The 18,345-nt window shown below is 38.8% G+C and overlaps 1 protein-coding gene across 3 annotated transcripts in view; it reads left to right on the top strand.

The window, feature by feature from the left end:
• The window catches only part of PDE4B (phosphodiesterase 4B), a 594,424-nt gene that overhangs the window by 465,517 nt on the left and 110,562 nt on the right, over positions 1-18,345 (top strand). For all 3 annotated transcript variants that reach the window (XM_030941786.1, XM_030941787.1, XM_030941788.1), the window contains 3 exons: positions 7,970-8,006; positions 8,116-8,186; positions 16,418-16,467. In XM_030941786.1, coding sequence (XP_030797646.1) covers positions 7,970-8,006; positions 8,116-8,186; positions 16,418-16,467 — 158 coding nt within the window. The remainder of the gene's footprint in view (positions 1-7,969; positions 8,007-8,115; positions 8,187-16,417; positions 16,468-18,345) is intronic.

The raw sequence follows: 18,345 nt of genomic DNA, 5'->3' as shown, positions 1-18,345 counted from the left end.
CTAAAGTAATGCTCTTAAAGCTATTTCACATGATTATTAATTCTTTACGATGAATTGAAACAGAGGAACAGCAGCCCCCAAGCTTCTCACTCCTTCTTTTGCTTTCTACCCATAGATCCAGGAAGAAGAAGGGTGATAATGGACTAAGAGTCTAGATGTGAAGGCCATTTGGTAGGGGCTGCCGGATGTTCCCTGCTCACAAGCCCCTCATATCCAGCACAGAGCTGTCGTGAATTTTTTATGAAAGGTGGAAAACTTTGCATAATTCTACTGCATTCAATCCTAGTAATAAAGGAAACACTCGCTTTTAAAATTTTTTCAGAAGAGTAACAGGAAATTATAGTCAGGGGATAGTGTATGAAAAGTTATTAAGAGTAAAAATGTGAACAAGAAAAATTAAAAGTGGCTTTAACTTTGAGCAACAAAGGAGAGATCAGACTAAGGCAATAAAGCAAGATCACGATTGGGTCCCAAAAGGCAATTTCAGATGCTTTCCTAGATGTGGCAATAGTTTGTTGGTTTCTGTTCAGTTCCTGTGTTGTAGTCATCCCAAACGTAATGCCTTCGTATACTGAGGTACAGATTGCCTCATGGGAACATAAAATACTGGAAACTAGTAAGGCCAATTTTATTGCTGAAAACTGTGGCAGGAACCACCATGGAGAGAATGGAGTTTTGATTATCCACCTGCAAAACCACAGGAAAGGACACTCCATTCTTTTTTCATTTGGTCATCCCATTTTGCAAAGCCTTACATGGACAAGAAGCTTTTGAAAGCCACCATTTACGTGTGGACTAAGTAGTCTCTAGAGAGAGTCTACTCATTTTCAAGGGAAATGAGACCTAAGAACCAAGAAGAAAAGCAGAAATAACAACTCACTTAAATTTAAAACCTGTTTGTTGATGGACTAGCAAAAAGTGCAGTGTGGTTTCTAAGACTTGAGTTAGACTTACAGTCATCACACTTGCTAGCACTGTGGCTTTTAAGACGTTGAATCTCTTTTATTGTCTCTAAATTATCTGTAAATAAAAGCACACATTTATTGAGTATTTTCTGCATGCTATCTGTTAAAATACTTTACATATGTTACTTCATTTAATCCCCATATCCCCAGTGTGGTAGGTACTATAACTTTCTTGTTTTAATGATGAGGACATTAGGGCACAGAGAAGTTAAGTGACTTCCCCAATAAATAGGAACAAGACAAACCCAAGGAGTCTAGGTGGTAAACTACATGGATATCCAGTATGTAAACAGACTCTAAATGAGGCTGAAAAATAAAAAATAGTGCTATTAATTTCTGTTCTGCCTACCTTTCCAGCTGTTAGGAGGATCATATTCATTCTCTCTTCTAATAAATATGTAAATGTAGGAACTTTGTGAACAAATAAGACAGTTTCTGTGTCTTCAAGGGTACTAAAACATTAGTAAGTCAATAGGCAGTTTTAGTAGCTTCAGATAAGGGCAGGCATAGAGAGCTATGCACTGGTTTGAAAGGTCTGGCCAGGCAGGAAAGCAGCCTACTTTGAGGAGGTTACAGCTCAGCTAGAGGAGTCAGGAAGGCAGAAGGACGTGCAGGAGAGGCCAGTTGCTAACTAATTCTCCAGTTAGTGTGGGAGCATTTTGGAGAACCACAGCTCAGTGTGGTTGATCCAGAGGATATGAGAGGATGAGGAAGTGGTGAAAAACGAGACTGGAAAAGTGAGCAGGAACCTCATCATGAAGGGCCAATGTTAAGGGATTGGCCTTTACGCTGCAAGTGGAGAGTTACTAATGGCTTTAAGCAGATAAATATATAATGCAACATTTTAAAAAATAGCTCTGATTGCAGTATAGAAAATGGTTTACAGAGTAGGGAAGCTTAAAGACTAGTACTCAAACCCACAGAGCCAAATGGGAGGCTGCCATGATATTCATGTAAAAGAGGATGGAGATTTATATTACAGATGATCTAGTGAGCAGTTAAAACATATTTGCAAGTCAGGATCAGCAGGAGTTAGTGTTTGACTGAAGGATAAGGGAGATGGAGGTTTCAGGCTTGGTCGAGAAGATAGGTGGTTGCACGATTTCCTGGGATCAGGAGTATTCTCTTACTATATGAAATAATGTACATGAAAGTGCTTTGCAAACTGTAAATATCACATAAGTATGAGTCCTCTTGACTGCAATGGACAGACATGAATATCTTAAAGGAGTTCTCATCGCCTGGAAATACAGACATGCAACCCTTTCGTTACAGATGCCCTTCAATTTACAATGTCCCAAAAATTCCATCCTAAGTTGAGTATATTGTAAATTGAAAATGCATTTAACACACCTAACCTACCAAACATTACAGCTTGACCTAACCTACCTTAAGTGTGCTCAGAACACTTACTTTAGCATACAGTTGAGCAAATCATCTAAAGCAAAGCCTACTTTATAATAAAGTGTTGGATATCTCATGTAATTGATTGAATACTGTACTGAAAGTGAAAAACAGATTGGTTATATGGGTACTCTAAGTACAGTTTCTACTGAATGCATATGGCTTTTGTGCCATTGTGAAGTCAAATATTGTAAGTTGGGCAGGGCGTGGTGGCCTGTAATCCCAGCACTTTGGTAGGCTAAGGTGGGCGGATCGCTTGATCTCAGGAGTTTGAGACCAGCCTGGACAACATGCCGAAACCCTGTCTCTACAAAAAATACAAAAAATTAGCTGGGATTGGTGGTGCATGCTTGTGGTCCCAGCTCCTCAAGAGGCTGAGATAGGAGGATCACTTGAGCCAGAGAGGCGGAGCTTGCAGTAAGCTAAGATCATGCCACTGCACTCCAGCCTAGGTAATAGAGTGAGACTCCGTCTCAAAAAAAAAAAAAAAAAAAAAAAAAAAGGAGTAAGTGAAATAATCATTAAGTTGAGGACCATCCATAAAAAAACAAAGATACCTACCTACTGGTATTGCAAATAACTATAAATCAATAACTAAGCTGCTTTTATGTGCTAAGCACTGTTATTAAGAGTTGTACATATGTAATAATTCATTTAATTCGCACACAACCCTGTTTTACAGGTAAAAATGTTGAGACATGAAGAGGATGCTTAATGTCTCCTAGCTAGTAATAATGCAGCTGAGAAACAAACCCATGCTCTTTGGCTCCAAAATCTGTGCTGTTAACCACTGTAGTATATATCTCTCTATATGAGACTAAAATCAAGCAAATTACAAGTTAAATTCTGTGTGTAGTGAGAAAACAGAGAAAGGTGGAATGAATTAATAAAATTCAGAGTGTGGCAGTGAAAGACAGTTTTTCTGCTTTCTAGAAAATTATTTTATTGTTTAGAGCAGACCTACATACACTCCATTCTATGGCTCAGTACTAAGACTGGAGTGCTCATTTCCAGTTATGCTCTAAATTTGCAATGTGCTGGCTTTGTCACTAGATGGTGCTCTTGCAATGGTTCTGAATATCCGGACTTGCTCCTGAGAGGTATTGCCTTCTGCAGGGGTTTGGGAAAGTAAGAAGTGTATCAGTTTCCATAATCAGTCAAATGTTTTGTTCTTTCTATGCTATTTGATTCTTAACTAGTGATTTATAAAATTACGATTTTTAAAAATTTATAATAGTTCCATAAATAATCTGGTCGCACTCAAAGGGAAGTTTTTTGTTTCTTTTCTGTTACTTTCTATAAATTTTCGGATAGATTCTCTAACAGCAGTTTGCTAACATACAGCATTAGCTTTGGTAGTTAGAATTCTTTAAGGGAACCAATGCTGGGGATCTGTAAAATCTAGTTTTTGCTTCTGAATGTTCCGTTCTCCTAAACTTCAAAAGTTCCATAATGATAAAGTCATGATGAGATTATGCCCTATTAATGTTTCTTTATCTCCCTTTAGTCTTTGGATTGTGCAGTTTTAATAACTCTTTCAACTCATTCAACAATACATCAGCTCAAGGTACCACCTATGCATGAGATTTACTTATATTATTTAGCTTTTATTAGATACCAGACTCTGGAAATCCAGGAGTCATAGAAGATGCACTTAATCGAAATCCGTTATCTTGTCCCAAATTCACCCAGATGTCTTACGAACAATGTGAACTTCACATCAGAAATCAGAACACTTCACTTGACTAGCCTAAAAAAATAGAAAGGAGAAAATAAAGAAAGAAAGAAAGAGAGAGAGAGACAGAGAGAGAAAGAGAGAAAGAAAGAAAGAAAGAAAGAAAGAAAGAAAGAAAGAAAGAAAGAAAGAAAGAAAGAAAGAAAGAAAGAAAGAAAGAAAGAAGGAAGGAAGGAAGGAAGGAAGGAAGGAAGGAAGGAAGGAAGGAAGGAAGGAAGGAAGGAAGGAAGGAAGGAAGGAAGGAGAGAGAGAAAGAAAGAAAGAAAGAAAGAAAGAAAGAAAGGAAGAAAGAAAGAAAAGAAAAAAGAATTAGAACAAACTGCAAGATCTTCACCCATCTCAAAGTTCATCTTGGGGAAAATGGCTGGAAAGGGGCAGTTTCTGATACAGTTCACCACACTCCATTTATCACAACTGCTCCTCTCTTGATTATTCTGTCTTTCTTTTTTGCATCTCTCCAAGAATCCTGAGGCTCTTCTTTTGGCTCCCTATTTATATGTACCCCCACCTCAGGGGGCCACTTCCTGCCATGGCATTAACTATCCCTACTTTTGTAGGGAACCCCTTAATCTGTAGCTCGAATTCCCATATCTCAGTCTTCCTGCTCGATGTCTCCACCCAGATGTAAATCAGTACCTTAAAGTTCAACATGTACCTTAAAAACTCAGTGACTACCTAAAACTCCCCCAACAGGAGAGTAAACTCCTCATTTCCTTATTTCTACTCATGACTTCACTGTTTTCTCAGATATCCATTTTTAAAATTGAAAATTATATTTCTTTATGACCCTTTAGCCAATTAAATGTCAAGTCCTGCAAAACCTCTGGGCTCTCTTCCAGTTGTCTCATTCTGTCCCTTTCTTAGCCTTACCTATTGCTTCTCATCAGAATGGGTGCAATTTCTAATTATTCTTTCCAGGTCTGTCCCCTCTCCAATCTATCCCTCCACATCCAAGCATTTTACTTTCTAAAACACTTTTCTGTTGGCCCATCTCACTTTCCATCTCTAAAAACCTTCACTGGCTCCTTTCTCTCTCTCTTCTCTTTTTCTTTCTTTCTTTCTTTCTTTCTTTCTTTCTTTCTTTCTTTCTTTCTTTCTTTCTTTCTTTCTTTCTTTCTTCTTTCTCTCTCTCTTTCTTTCTCTCTTTCTTTCTTTCTTTCTTTCTTTCTTTCTTTCTTTCTTTCTTTCTTTCTTTCTTTCTTTCTTTCTTCTTTCTTTCTTTCTTTCTTCTTTGTCTTTCTGTCTTTCTTTTCTTTCTTTTTCTTTCTTAGACAAAGTTTCACTCTTATTGCCCCAGGCCAGAGTGCAATGGTGTGATCTCAGCTCACTGCAACCTCTGCCTCCTGGGTTCAAGTGATTCTCCTGCTTCAGCCTCCCGAGTAGCTGGGATTACAGGCATGTACCACCACACCCAGCTAATTTTTTTTTTTTTTTTTTTTTTTTTTTTTTTTTTTTTTTTTTTTTTTTTTTAGTAGAAACAGGATTCCTCCACATTGGTCAGACTGGTTTTGAACTCCCAACCTCAGGTGATCCGCCTGTCTCAGCCTCCCAAAGTGCTGGGATTACAGGCATGAGCCACCGCGCCCAGCCTGGGTCATTTCTTTCTATGGAGTTAAGTACTGACTTTATAATCTTTGCCTGGACTGTCCATAATATGAGCATGGGGGACCTTCAATCCTTTTTCTCTACAAATGTCTATAGCTAATATGCTCTTCTCCACTCAAACAGCCATCAAAGATCTTAATAAGCGTGTTCAGTATTTTCTCATTTCAGTGACTTTGTTCCTGTCATTTCTCTTCATTGGCAAAGTCTACCATCCCTGACTTTTTAAATCTTTCAAAGTTCATCTGAAACACTGCTCACTCAATCAAGACTTTCCTACTTTCTCTAACCTGTAATTATCATGTTTCCTTTGGACTTCATGAAGTATACCCATTGTTTGTAATTCTCATTCTATATTAAAATGTCTATTACAGTTTTTAAAATAATTTGTCTCCCCTACTTTGTTTTAATTTTGGAGACCATGAATATTTTGTATGATTTGATATGTCAACTATGCAGCAAGTCATAAAATAGGAAACATAGGCTGGGTGTAGTGGCTTACACCTGTAACTCCGACACTTGGGAGGCCAAAGTGGGCCGATTGCTTCAGCACAGCCTGGGCAGCATGGCAATACTCTGTCTCTACAGAAAAATACAAAATAAATAAATAAATAAATAAATAAATAAATAAATAAATAAATAAATTAGCTTGGTGTGGTGTTGTGTTCCTGTAGTCCCAGCTACTCCAGAGTCTGAGGTGGGAAGATTGCTCGAGTCTGGAGGCAGAAGTTGCAGTGAGCTGAGATCATACCACTACACTCCAGCCTGGGTGACAAAGCTAGACCCTGTCTCAAAACAAAACAAAATAATGACAACAACAACAAAAAAGAAGCATAGTGTTTAAAAGCACAGATTTTTTAAACCAAATGGTCTAAATTCTTACATTTGGAATCACTCTCAGTTCTTCTACTTACTAGGTATGTGCTAGTTAACTGCTCTGTGGATCGATGTCATTTATATAATAGCAATATTAAGAGTACCTGCCACACAGCCCTGTTACAATAGTTAAATGAGATAATGCATGTAAACTGCTTACCATGAGGCCTAGCAGACAGTAGTAGTCACACAAAGAATGCTTACTCCTTATCAGTATTCTTTTTATTGTCACCGTACAAAGGGGGCACAGAAGAAATTTGCCAGATTAAATTGAAGTTCAGAGGTTTCTAGCTAAAGACAAAGGTGGAAAGAAAAGTATCATATTAAATAAGATGCCAAGTTAAAAGCCTGTGATAGAGGAGAGGCCCAAATGGATGTATGTGTTGTTAATTCTGGAGCCCCAGGCCTCTCATGGTGCCTGGTACATGACACACGATTAATAATTATTGGTTGCACTAATGTAGTTAACGAAGAAGGTGCCATATTTGTGTGACAATTATGAGGACAGGAAAGGTAGGCCAGACACTGAGGGAAGGTTCACTGTTAATAACTTCTGTGCTGCTACGATGATTCACACTGTAATGGCAAAGGACCTGATTTTGTGACTATAGCTCAAACCAGTATGTCTTCTAGTACCTTCAATAGACAGATTGCTGAATGTGGGTTTAAGTGGATTTCTCAAAGCATGTGCCAGAGAGACAGTGTGCACTTCTGAAAACACATTTTCGACTCTTCCTAAATACAGATTTACATAACACTGGGTACAGCTTAATCAGTTCTTTGGGACAAAATGGAGTGACAATGGTATGATTATGATGGGTTCAGCCATATGCTCCTATTAAAAGCTTTTCCTTAGGTACTTCAAGAAAAAAGTTATATTAAAAACAAAAGGTAATGGGATTTCCAGACAGAAATCTGTGTTTAAATGGCATTAAAGCTGTGGTTCGAATCAACAAAAGCCAGGAAATCCAAAGTTAACCTTTATCCAGACTGTTATACCATTTTTTCCAACTGTGTGTGTCCCTGTGAGCAGCCCTCCCTTTGAATTTCCTGGCTCTGGCAACCGAAATCCACAAGTCGCTTTAAATTACAGTACTCTGGATCTGTTATTTAATGGGAATATATCCTGAGGATATATGCTTACTTGCAAATGCTTTTATGTGTAGTCACTGTAAATTCAGGAGTCATGAATCTGGTACTAATTTTTTCCTTTCAAGCTCTTGGGATACACTTTCAGGCCAAATTGTGAGTCCTGCCTTATATCCAGGTAGAAGAATGTGTGTAACATTTGTGTTGTTAACACTGATAAAATTTAATATTATAGCTTGTATGTCACAGTTATAATTCAAGTAAATTTCTAAAGGTTCTTTTTTTCTCTTTTCACCAGACATGGCGATGACTTGATTGTAACTCCTTTTGCCCAGGTATGTATTATGCTGGCCCTGGCTTGCTTTCGTTGTTGCTGGTTTCTAAGTTTGAACCTGGCTGTTTGTCTTCTTTTGTCCTTAACCATTTTAAACATTTTTCCTGTAGGTCCTTGCCAGCTTGCGAAGTGTGAGAAACAACTTCACTATACTGACAAACCTTCATGGTACATCTAACAAGTAAGCATTGACTTTTTTGTGGAGTTTGAATCCCTAACATAAAGGCAAAATATATTGAGCAGCAATTAAAAAATACAACTATTACATGGAAAATTGCCCTCTAAGCTAAGTTAATACACACATTAAAATTTGAAAATAGGATGGATCACCATAGTATGTTAGAACTCATACAACATTAAAAATAACCTAGTCTGGATCTTATTAGTCTTTGTACTGATAAGACTTAGTATCCAGTAGGAATTCACAAATGAAAGAACAAGAGGAGGGTTTTATTTTTTGTTGACTTTTACATTTACCACTTTGACCAGTAATGGCCATAAATTCTATTAAAAGTCTTTTGGAGTAAGTTCTTAGTGAATTCAGATATTCAAACTTAAAATTAAATGTAGCAAAAAGTTCAAGTCCAATTTGCCTAATTTTTGATTATCTATAAACAAGTTCATGCAGTTTAATGAATAAGTGTGGGGTTATCTTCTCCCTCACCTTCACTTAATTATATGATCTTGGCATTTAAATTAATGTTGCTGATCCTTGATCTCCATATCTATAAAATGAAGGATTTGAACTTTATATTCCTTGCAGTAATACTCTCTCCAAAATCATTTCAAATCTATGAGCCTAAGCTAAAAGTTCTATTCCGTTCACTCTTCTGAATGTTTTAAAAAAGTATCACAGAGGTCAGAGAGTCATAGAACCTGTAATCCTAGAATGAGAGGGCGGGAGGAGGCCTTTGAGACCATTGGTTCTCTTTGTTTAGGAGAAACCTAAGCTCTCAAGAATCCAGTGACTTGCTACTACATAAGTTAGAGACACATTAGGGCCAATAAGTTAGAGACACATCAGGGCCAATAAGTTAGAGACACATCAGGGCCAAAACCTACATCTAATTTTTCAGCCAGAGTTCACTACAGACTATCCTATATCTCTTGTCTTTGTGAAATTATTTTTCAGTCCTTTACTTTGCTTTCATACAAATTTTCATAGAATAGATTTGTTAAAAGTGGGAATAAACCCTGCTTTGAATGTTTGCTTTTCTTTTCACTGTTTTATGACTTGGCTTTCTTGTGAGATGACTCTGTATACTCTGATCAAACTTCCATGTGAGTGATCTTTCTCACATGTTGTATGACTGTGTCACCCTTCAGCTTGAGGCATTTCAGCAGTCCAGTGTTATTCAGATAAAGTTTAAATGCTGGTGCTTGGCACCCCAGACAAATTAATTTGATTGATAGTTGCTTGGGTTTATATTTAGTGCAATGTATATGAAACCTAGAGGCTTGTCCCAGCCTCTTTTGGAGTAGAACTCCATTTATGTATTTATTTATTTATCTATCTATTTATTTATTTATTTACTTACTTATCTATTTATCCATCCGATAAGTATTTATTTAGCACATACCATCCATTCATACATGGATATATGCATTTAACAAATAACTACTGAGCACCCCCATCAGTAGCAGACACTAGTAATATAATAGTGACCAGAGCAGACAAGCTCTCTCCTCTTTTAGGGCTTACATTCTAATATGAAATGCTGGGGGATGCAGTGTAAGCAATCAGACTAGGTCTCTAGCCACATGGAATTACGTTCAATAATCATGGTCTGTTGTTCTCGGCATGCTCTCTTCTCTATCCTAATTGTGGACTTACTGTACTTTCTTCCTAAAATGTCTCTTTCCACTTGCCAGTGTCTGCTTGGCCAAATCCTGATTGTCTTTATGTCCCATCTCTAGAATCGCATTCACTGAGATGCTTTCCCTGACCTCACTAAACCTGGCTGAGTGGCCCTCATTTGGATCCAGAGTACTCTGAAAACCTTATCACTTGCTTTATGGATCTCTGCCCACCACTAGATTGTGTGCCCCTTAGGAGTAAGAATTAGGTTTAGTTTTTCTTGAATTCCCAAGAATAGCAGAATGCCTGACATACAGTTTGTGCTTCATAAAAATTCATCACATATATGAATTTCTGAATAAATAATTGTTGGAGGAAAGACCACCAATTATTTAGAAAATTATATTTGCAGGAGTGATCCCTTCTCTATGTTCTTTTCTTTGTATAATATGGCCTTTGGAGCCATGATTACAGGCTTCACAGCCCAATTCTACCCCCTCGAAAATGATACACTTGGGCAAGCTAATTACCCTCTCTATATCTCAGTTTTCTAATGTGTAAAATAGGGTTGTTGTGAGGATTAAATGAATTGATATTCGCAAAGCACTTAAAACAGCATCTTGCACAAAGTAGGTGCTCAATAAATGTGAGCTATTATAATGGATCGTTACATTTCTCTTGTTGAATCCAGAAGTGGTGTAACACTTTGGGGATTTCATATCTGTTATGTCAGCTTAGATCACCATAAATGATATTCATGGTATTGAACGAATAAAGGTATTGTTACTCCCACTCTAAGGATAAGGAAACAAAACTTAGGGAGATTAAATGACTTCAGCAAGAATGTACAGCTTCTAGTGGGCAACAGAGTTTTCCTTGAAACCTGGAATCCTGACTGTCACTGCAGTGCTCTTTTCATTTGCCAAACCTGTTAAGTCTTCTGGGTTATAGGAAGAAGTCCCTGGAAGGTTTTGGAACAGAAAGACATTTATGAAGAACTTAAGGAATACCTGAAGATCAGAAAGCCTGAAGATAGAGACAGTAGCTAAAATAGTATTTTCAGGAATTAAATGTGAGGGTATAACTCTGAACCAGATTGATGGAGATGGGAATAAGGGGGAAGGGATTAATATGGACACATTTTAAAGGCTTCCTAAGCATGGCTGGACTGAGAACCACTACATTGCACAGCACTAGGGAGAAGGCCGGGTGGGTGGTGGTGTTCTCATTCTTATTTGTTAGCATGGGTTTGAGGGTTTTTACCTCTGTTAGTAGTATTAGGACATTCAGCCTAACCCTGCTGATTAATAAGCTGTGCCAACTGTAACTACTTTCTCAATAATCAGGTCTTTCCACACCCTTGAGGGTTTTGGTCCTTGTGAACTTTTAGGAACCAAGTACCCCCAAACCATTATTGCCATAGCATAGCTGAAGCACAGCCCTTCCCACACTCTGGCTGAGGACTACCCTTCAAATTTCGGCCCCTTGTGTCACCCTTGGTCCAAAGCAAGCCATACTTATCACACAAAGCAGGTCTCCAGTGGTAAGATAGTTGTATCTAATGATCGTTCTCAAATTCATACCCATGTGTACAGAGTTGATCCTGTTACTGATTGCAAGTACTACCTTGTCACCAACAAAAATTCAAGACAGGGCACATTTGCCACTGGAGTTTCACCAAAGGGAGTTGAGAGTGGTGCAGTCTAGCTCAGACTCAGTCCTGAATAATGAATTTCAGACATCAGGGAGCTGAAATCGATGAAATCAATTAGCCATCTCCGGAGAAGACTGGCAGGGGCAGGTTGGAAAACTGAGTGTCCATTTAATGCACTCCATTTTATTTCTAGATAGTGAATACCTTCAAACTACTAAAGAAAATCCAAGAGAAGGAACTGAAGAAAATAATGTTTGGCAGGAATGGATACAACATACAGAAAGCATCCCCCCACCCCAACACATACACACACACACACACACACACACACACACACACACACACACACACAGAGTTATCTTAACAGCTGAAATTGTAGAATTCATGGAACTCAGATATTTCTTTCTGGGATACTTGACTTCGGATCCAGGGTGCCACTCCCTGCCTTGAATGCAGCATTTAAGCAATAATTATGTCCTAGGAGTGGTTTTCATGAGACATCTGGTTAGTGTGGTTTATTGTAGGAAAAGGAACTCCCACATAGAACTATACTTCTCATAAGTCAAGATTTCTTTTATCTTTTGGCTCTGCTCTGCATAAAAGCAGTCCATTGTCTGCCTGTGCTTTACCACCCAAAGGGTGGAAATCTCAAAGTTCCTGTTGAGGTGGTTTCCTTGCATCTTCATGAAATATCCCATTGAGGGATGCTTGATTGGACCTGTATTTCTTGGCTGCAAATTAAAACCTACACTTCCTTTGTCCCAGGAGTTAATTTTGAAAATATGGCTTTCATTTAGAGTTGTTAATTCAGATAAGCATTCTTAAAGCATTTGCTGACTTTAAACAGACGGCTGTAGTAATCAGGTGGATGAGTGAGTGTGCCCACCGTTCAGCAGTCTGATAGCCAGGGGATGGAGCTGGGAGCAAAGAGGTGTCATTTATCAATCAACTCTGTCATCAACATCATGAATATCACGTGTGGCTATCAGGCAACCATGTAACTTCTTTGTATTAACATTCTTCCAAAGCATAATTTAATCAACATGTATGTAATCTTCAGGAAAGGATTAATAACCACTTACTTTTTTTAGGTGTATATCTATCCAAACTGTCTTTTATTGCTGTATGTACTTTGGCATGTGAATTAAATTAGCTGAGGATCATGAAATTTTGAGCATTCAGAGCTGGAATGAACCTAGCCAAATTTCCTCAGATTAAGTGAAGCAATATATGTAAAACTCCTCACACAGGACCTGGTATGTTGTAAATCACCAGTAAATGTTAGTTGCTGCCTGCTCTCCTCAAGTGAGGAGGAAACTAAGAGGTTCTATGAATTGCCCAAGGGCTATACAGTGGGAAGGTGCCAGAGCCAGGATTAGGATTCCTGTCTTCTTAGTCACAGTCCAGTTCTCTCTCCACTGTGCTATTCAGGGCTGGAAAGTATGAACTGCCATGGCCATATTGTCTTCCCTATTTATATCACCGTCTTCAGCAATCAGCCACATAACTTCTTATGATTCTTTCATAAGTTAGGGACTTTGGAGACTGAGCAACCAATACCACTTTCCTCTGGCACTCCTTACAATTTTCTGTCTGGCATTCTCAACTTACAGAACATTGAAAATGTACTGAGCATCTTGTTTGCACCAGGTCTCACTAATAATTGACAAACCCAAATAAACATGGTCCCTGCCTTTCCAAAGCTCCCACACAGAGATGCTTATCTGAATTGACAACTCTAAATAAAAGCCATATTTTCAAAACTAATTCTGAGACAAAAGAATTTACATAATATGTGTAATTTCCAAGAAGTCATTGAGAGAATTGGGCACTGTGATTAGACATGCTGTAAAGAAAGTAGAGATTTCCAAAATTTAGGGTCTCCTAGTTCAGTGTCTTCTTTCACAAAAGTCTTCTTTGGAACTCAGGAAAAGGTGCAAGATAAAATTATTAAAGTGTATTATTAATCCAGTACATATGTGTTGAGTACCTACATCATACCAAATATTATGCCAGATCCCTGTGTTACAGTTGTGCACAATGTTCAATCATTGCTTAAATTTCTCCCAGATGAGTTGAAGAGAAAGACAGGAAAATGGGAAATGCGATACAGAATGAGCAATGCAATGGTTCAGTAAGCACAGAAACTACAGAACACAGGTGAGGGCCACTCACAGAGGGAAGGCTCCTCTGAGGAGGTGATGCCTGAGCAGAGCCTTAGGATATATGAAAGAGCTAGCCATTTAAAGAAAAGAAAAGTGTTCAACTGAGCAAAATGTGTGCAAAGGCACAGCAACAAAAGAGAGTGCTGTGTTCGAGGAACAGCAAGTGGCATATAGAACCAAGATTGTATGTGAAAAAGAAACCATATAAAATATTCATATAGAGTATTTGGTTCTCAAATCACTTTCACATCAATGGGTTATTCAATCTACATTCTATTAACATTTTGGAGTTCCTACTATTTGCCAGGCAAATTGGTGGGACCTGAAGAGTATGTAAGCAAAGATATCAGAACTGAATCCTGCCGTCAACAGGTCACAGATTACTAGTGGAGATAATATGTGCCAATATGGACTGTAACATGAAGAAATGACCCTAAAGATACAAATAAAGCACCAGGAGAGATTAGAGAGACCACTCTTGGCTAAGAGGATGGCATCCTTTGGAGAAGGATTGATGGGTAACTTAATCTTTGATGGGTAGATTGTTGTGAAGACAGCTTCCTTGACAGGGGAATGAATGGTCTGAATAATGACAGGAAAGGGGCAGCACATATTCAAGGAAAAAGAGGTGATCAAGTTTGGCCTTGGCAAGTGTGAGTCAGCTCTGTCCCTCATTCATTCATTCTTCTATTCAATAAGTATTTACTGAATGCTTGTCATATGAAGGACCATCCTGGGTGCCAGGGATCAAGCAGTAAACAAGTTGTTCCCTGCTCACATAATGTTTACATTTAATCTAAGGAACTATGTACTGAACACTAACTAGACAAAGCCTATCTAAGCTATAATTTTATAGTGCTACCAAAGAGAAGCACAGGATACATGAGAGCACACAGCCAGTCAGTGGTCTGAGATGAAATGTCAGGCAATGAGGAATTATGAGAGATAAGCTGGAAAAAGGATGTTGGGGCTAGAGAGCAAGGACTTTGAATGCCAGACTAAGGATTTTGGAATTTAATCTCTTAAATTTCCTGAAAAGCAGCCCTCAGTATCAGTGCAGGTGTTATCAGCATACAGTATAGTGGAAAGAGCATGCATTTTGGATTCAGAAAGACTTAGCTTTGAATCCTGGCTGTACCAATTATAAATCATGTGTCAGTATGTTTCTTAACCTCTCTGAGCTTCAGTTTTCTTATCCTTAAAATGGGGTGATAATACTCCCAGTGGAAGCTAAGAAGTACCTAGCACAGCCTAGCAGAGAAAAACAATCATTAGATGATAATTTCCCTTCTCTTGTCACATGTGAAAATTTCATACCACTGAGAGTTTAAAACTACCCTGCCTAGGATCACCCAGCTAGTAAATTAATGGTAGATGTGGACCCTGTCTATAGACTATGACTACTAGGTGTGGGTACCTACAAGCTAGATTGTCTCTAAAGGACCAGAGATTAATTTAGAGCAGCAGAAAAACCTAGGGAAATAATTTTGTGGTCACACCAGTAGGAAGACTCTTCTTTAGCAACAACAATGCAGGCTGTTCTTTGTCATTTAGAATTTGACTTCGTTCTCAAACTTGCCTGTGCATGAGAATGCAAAGAAAAGTGAAAAATACAGATTCTCAGGCCTCATCTCAGATATACTGAAATCGACTCTTCGGGGTTGGGAAAAGAAATTTAACAGCTCCCCTAATGAGTCTGATGCTTATCCATATTTGAGAACCATTGTACTACAGTCTCACTCTCTTGCTCATAGGAAATGTCCTGTTACTCCTGGAGCAGAGAATCCTTAATACCAGTATTTCTGAAAATGTGGTCCTCAGACCAGCAGCATCAGCACCACTTGGGAACTTTTTATAAGGGCCAACTTTTAAGCCCATCTCAGGCCTACTGAATCAGCAACTCTGGGGGTAGGGCCCAGTAGTGTGTCTGAATAAGCCCTTCAGGTGATTCTGATGCACCCTAATGTTTGAGAGCCCTGCTCAATAGTACTCCTGAGAAGTTCTCCAGCAATGCAGTGGGAAACAGGAGAGTCTGGTAGAAGTTCTGCAGAACATGAGAAGACTGGTAAGAGCAGTGAAATTGAAAGATTTGGGGCAGAGAAAGGAAAAGAACCAAGAAAAAAGGAGGAGCCCCAGTACTATGGGAACATGGGTTTGCTTGTTTCATTTAACCCCTGACATCAGCAGGCTTATGATGACATAGAATGACGTCCCAGTTCCTCCATCTAAATTCTGTTCCCTAAGTAAAGCAAGTTGGATGACTGTTCCCAGTGGTTGTGTGATCCTGGCAAGTGACTTCACCTCTCTAGGTGTCAGTCTCCTGAGGTACAAAAATTAGGGACCTGAAGCGATTGATCGCTAAGGGTTCCTCTGGCTGTAACTTTTTACAGCACTGCCCAAAGGAATTGAGATTCACTCTGACATTTCGAGTGATGCCTGAGCGAGCGACTCCTTTTCTGAGGGCTTCTTGGAACAGCAAAACCTAAAACAGGGAGCTGGTTGGGGATCCGGAGTAAACAACTTCCTTCCTGGAGAGTCAGAGCATCCTGAGGCCTTGCAGAGGGAAATTCCAGGCCATCTGGATGTGAGAGAATTGCAGTCCATCTGGATGTGAGAGAATTACAGTCATCTACCCGGGTTACAGGAGCCTGCCTTCCGGAGATAGCATTATGTCACTACATAGTTCATTATGACCTGGAAAAGTCCTCAGTAACCATGAGGGCGGGGTGTCAGGGGTGGAATGGGGAGTTTTGATACGCAGACTCAGTCCTTCTCTTCTCTGTCTGTCTCCACAGGAGGTCTCCAGCTGCTAGTCAGCCTCCTGTCTCCAGAGTCAACCCGCAAGGTAGGCCATGTCATAAGGTCTATATCGATGTTTCAAGATAGAATAATAAACGTGCCTCTTATTCAGAACTGGTTTTTAGAACAATAGCATTGGTTGCATATTGTGGCTCTCAAAAGTATGCCTCTTGGTGACTTTTTCTAAGGTACACTGGAGCATTACTTCACTGTATTAAAACCACATTAAAAGCAGTACTAAATAATTTGCCCATTGTATTTGCAGGCTTTCAGAACATGATAAATGTGGGGTAATGCTGCTCCTTCCCCAAAGAGGAGCAGGAGGCAGAGTTGTATTGACAGTGCAGCTTGACCTCAGCTTGATGGCCCCAGTAAACTACAGGAGAGCTAACCTCAAAGACCTAAGGTGCCCCATGCTGGCCTGAGGGCCCCTGTGGATATGTTAGTGGTTTCCCTCTTAATGTCAACTATAGATCCCACTTGAATCTACATCCTTTCCAGGTGTGAAACCAAAGGCTCTTTCCAGGTCACGAATCATTTCTCTTGGAGGGCATCCAACTTTGTTCCTCAATGGTGTTTTTTTTTTTTTTTTTTAAGAACTTAACCTCTCATCTTTCAGAACAGTGCATCCACTTTTCTTGGTGTGTTGAGAGCTGCAGAGAGGAAAGGTCACCTTGAAGGAACACCATGGAGTTGTGTTGAACTGAAATTCTTCTTCACATAAAATGCAACCAGTTCTGTGACGTTTGTTAAAGTCCAAATAATGTTTTCTCCTAAATCTGTTCCCTACTATTGTAGCAGTAGGTTTGAGAAAAACCACAGGAGAAACAATTAAGATGAACTCACACTGAGATCACGTAACGCCTGACACCTAACAATGCCTCACACGCTTTTCTATTTCCAGCAGCGCTTCATACTTAAAATCTTTCTTACTTGGTTGTTGTGTTTTCTTTCTGGTATCCCGATCATAAGTATAACGGAAGCATTGCAAAAGCTCAGCTTCTAAAAGAAGGGAGCAAAAGCAGCAGATTCTATTGGCTCATTGGCTTCTGAAGTATTTGTGGTGCATGCTTTTAAAAATATTTTTATAAGAGAAAGATTGAGAACCAGAAAAAAAAGTGAAAGAAAGATATTAAGCAAAGGTGAGTTTACTCTAGAGCCCTGTGACATGAAATACAAAGAAGTAAACAGTACTCTATGAACTTCAAAAACCTGGCGGGCTACATGTACTATTTCCTTTAGAACTGTTATTGAAAGAGACAAAATAGGATGTTTTAACATATAACTCGTGTTACATACTTGGAGATCAAAGGAGGTGGTTTTGAAACTCCAATCATTTCATCATATTGGCCTACCAGTGAGGCAATGTTGCTCACATTTCTGTTAGACAAATTTCTGTTAGCCAAATATTCAACATCAGTTTGAATATTTAGACTATGTTTTCTTTTTCTTGTAATAAATACTGACAAACATTAGGAGAATATGTAAAATTTATGGTTCTGTAAATTAGCTCATTAACCAAAGATGTGGTTGGAAAGATCATTTTGTGATTATTGGCACAGCAACTACAGCTTGACAACTAGGGCTTCTTTTGATGAAGTCTTCTCAAACAATGGAGCAAAGAAATGACAATACCACTCAGGCAATTTGTTTCCTTCTGTCTCTGTGGCAAACTATAAAAATCCTGGCTTTTCACTGGGAAGAGAATGTAGTGATACCAATTATTACGTAATTATGGGTTTCAAAATCTCCTTAACGTTTAGCCACGGTTAGGAAAGGAAGGAGGAGACACACATCCCGTGTTTTGTTCTTATTATCAGCTTAAATAAGTCAGGCAGATTTTTCCTGTTATTTTAATATTTATCAGCATATGACAAAGAGGTGTGTTTAAATAGAAACTTTAAAGCGGAATGAAAAATAAGTG

The sequence above is a fragment of the Rhinopithecus roxellana genome, chromosome 12 (assembly GCF_007565055.1).
Source record: "Rhinopithecus roxellana isolate Shanxi Qingling chromosome 12, ASM756505v1, whole genome shotgun sequence".
NCBI classification, from domain to species: domain Eukaryota; kingdom Metazoa; phylum Chordata; class Mammalia; order Primates; family Cercopithecidae; genus Rhinopithecus; species Rhinopithecus roxellana.
This window is presented reverse-complemented; position numbering and strand designations above follow the sequence as displayed.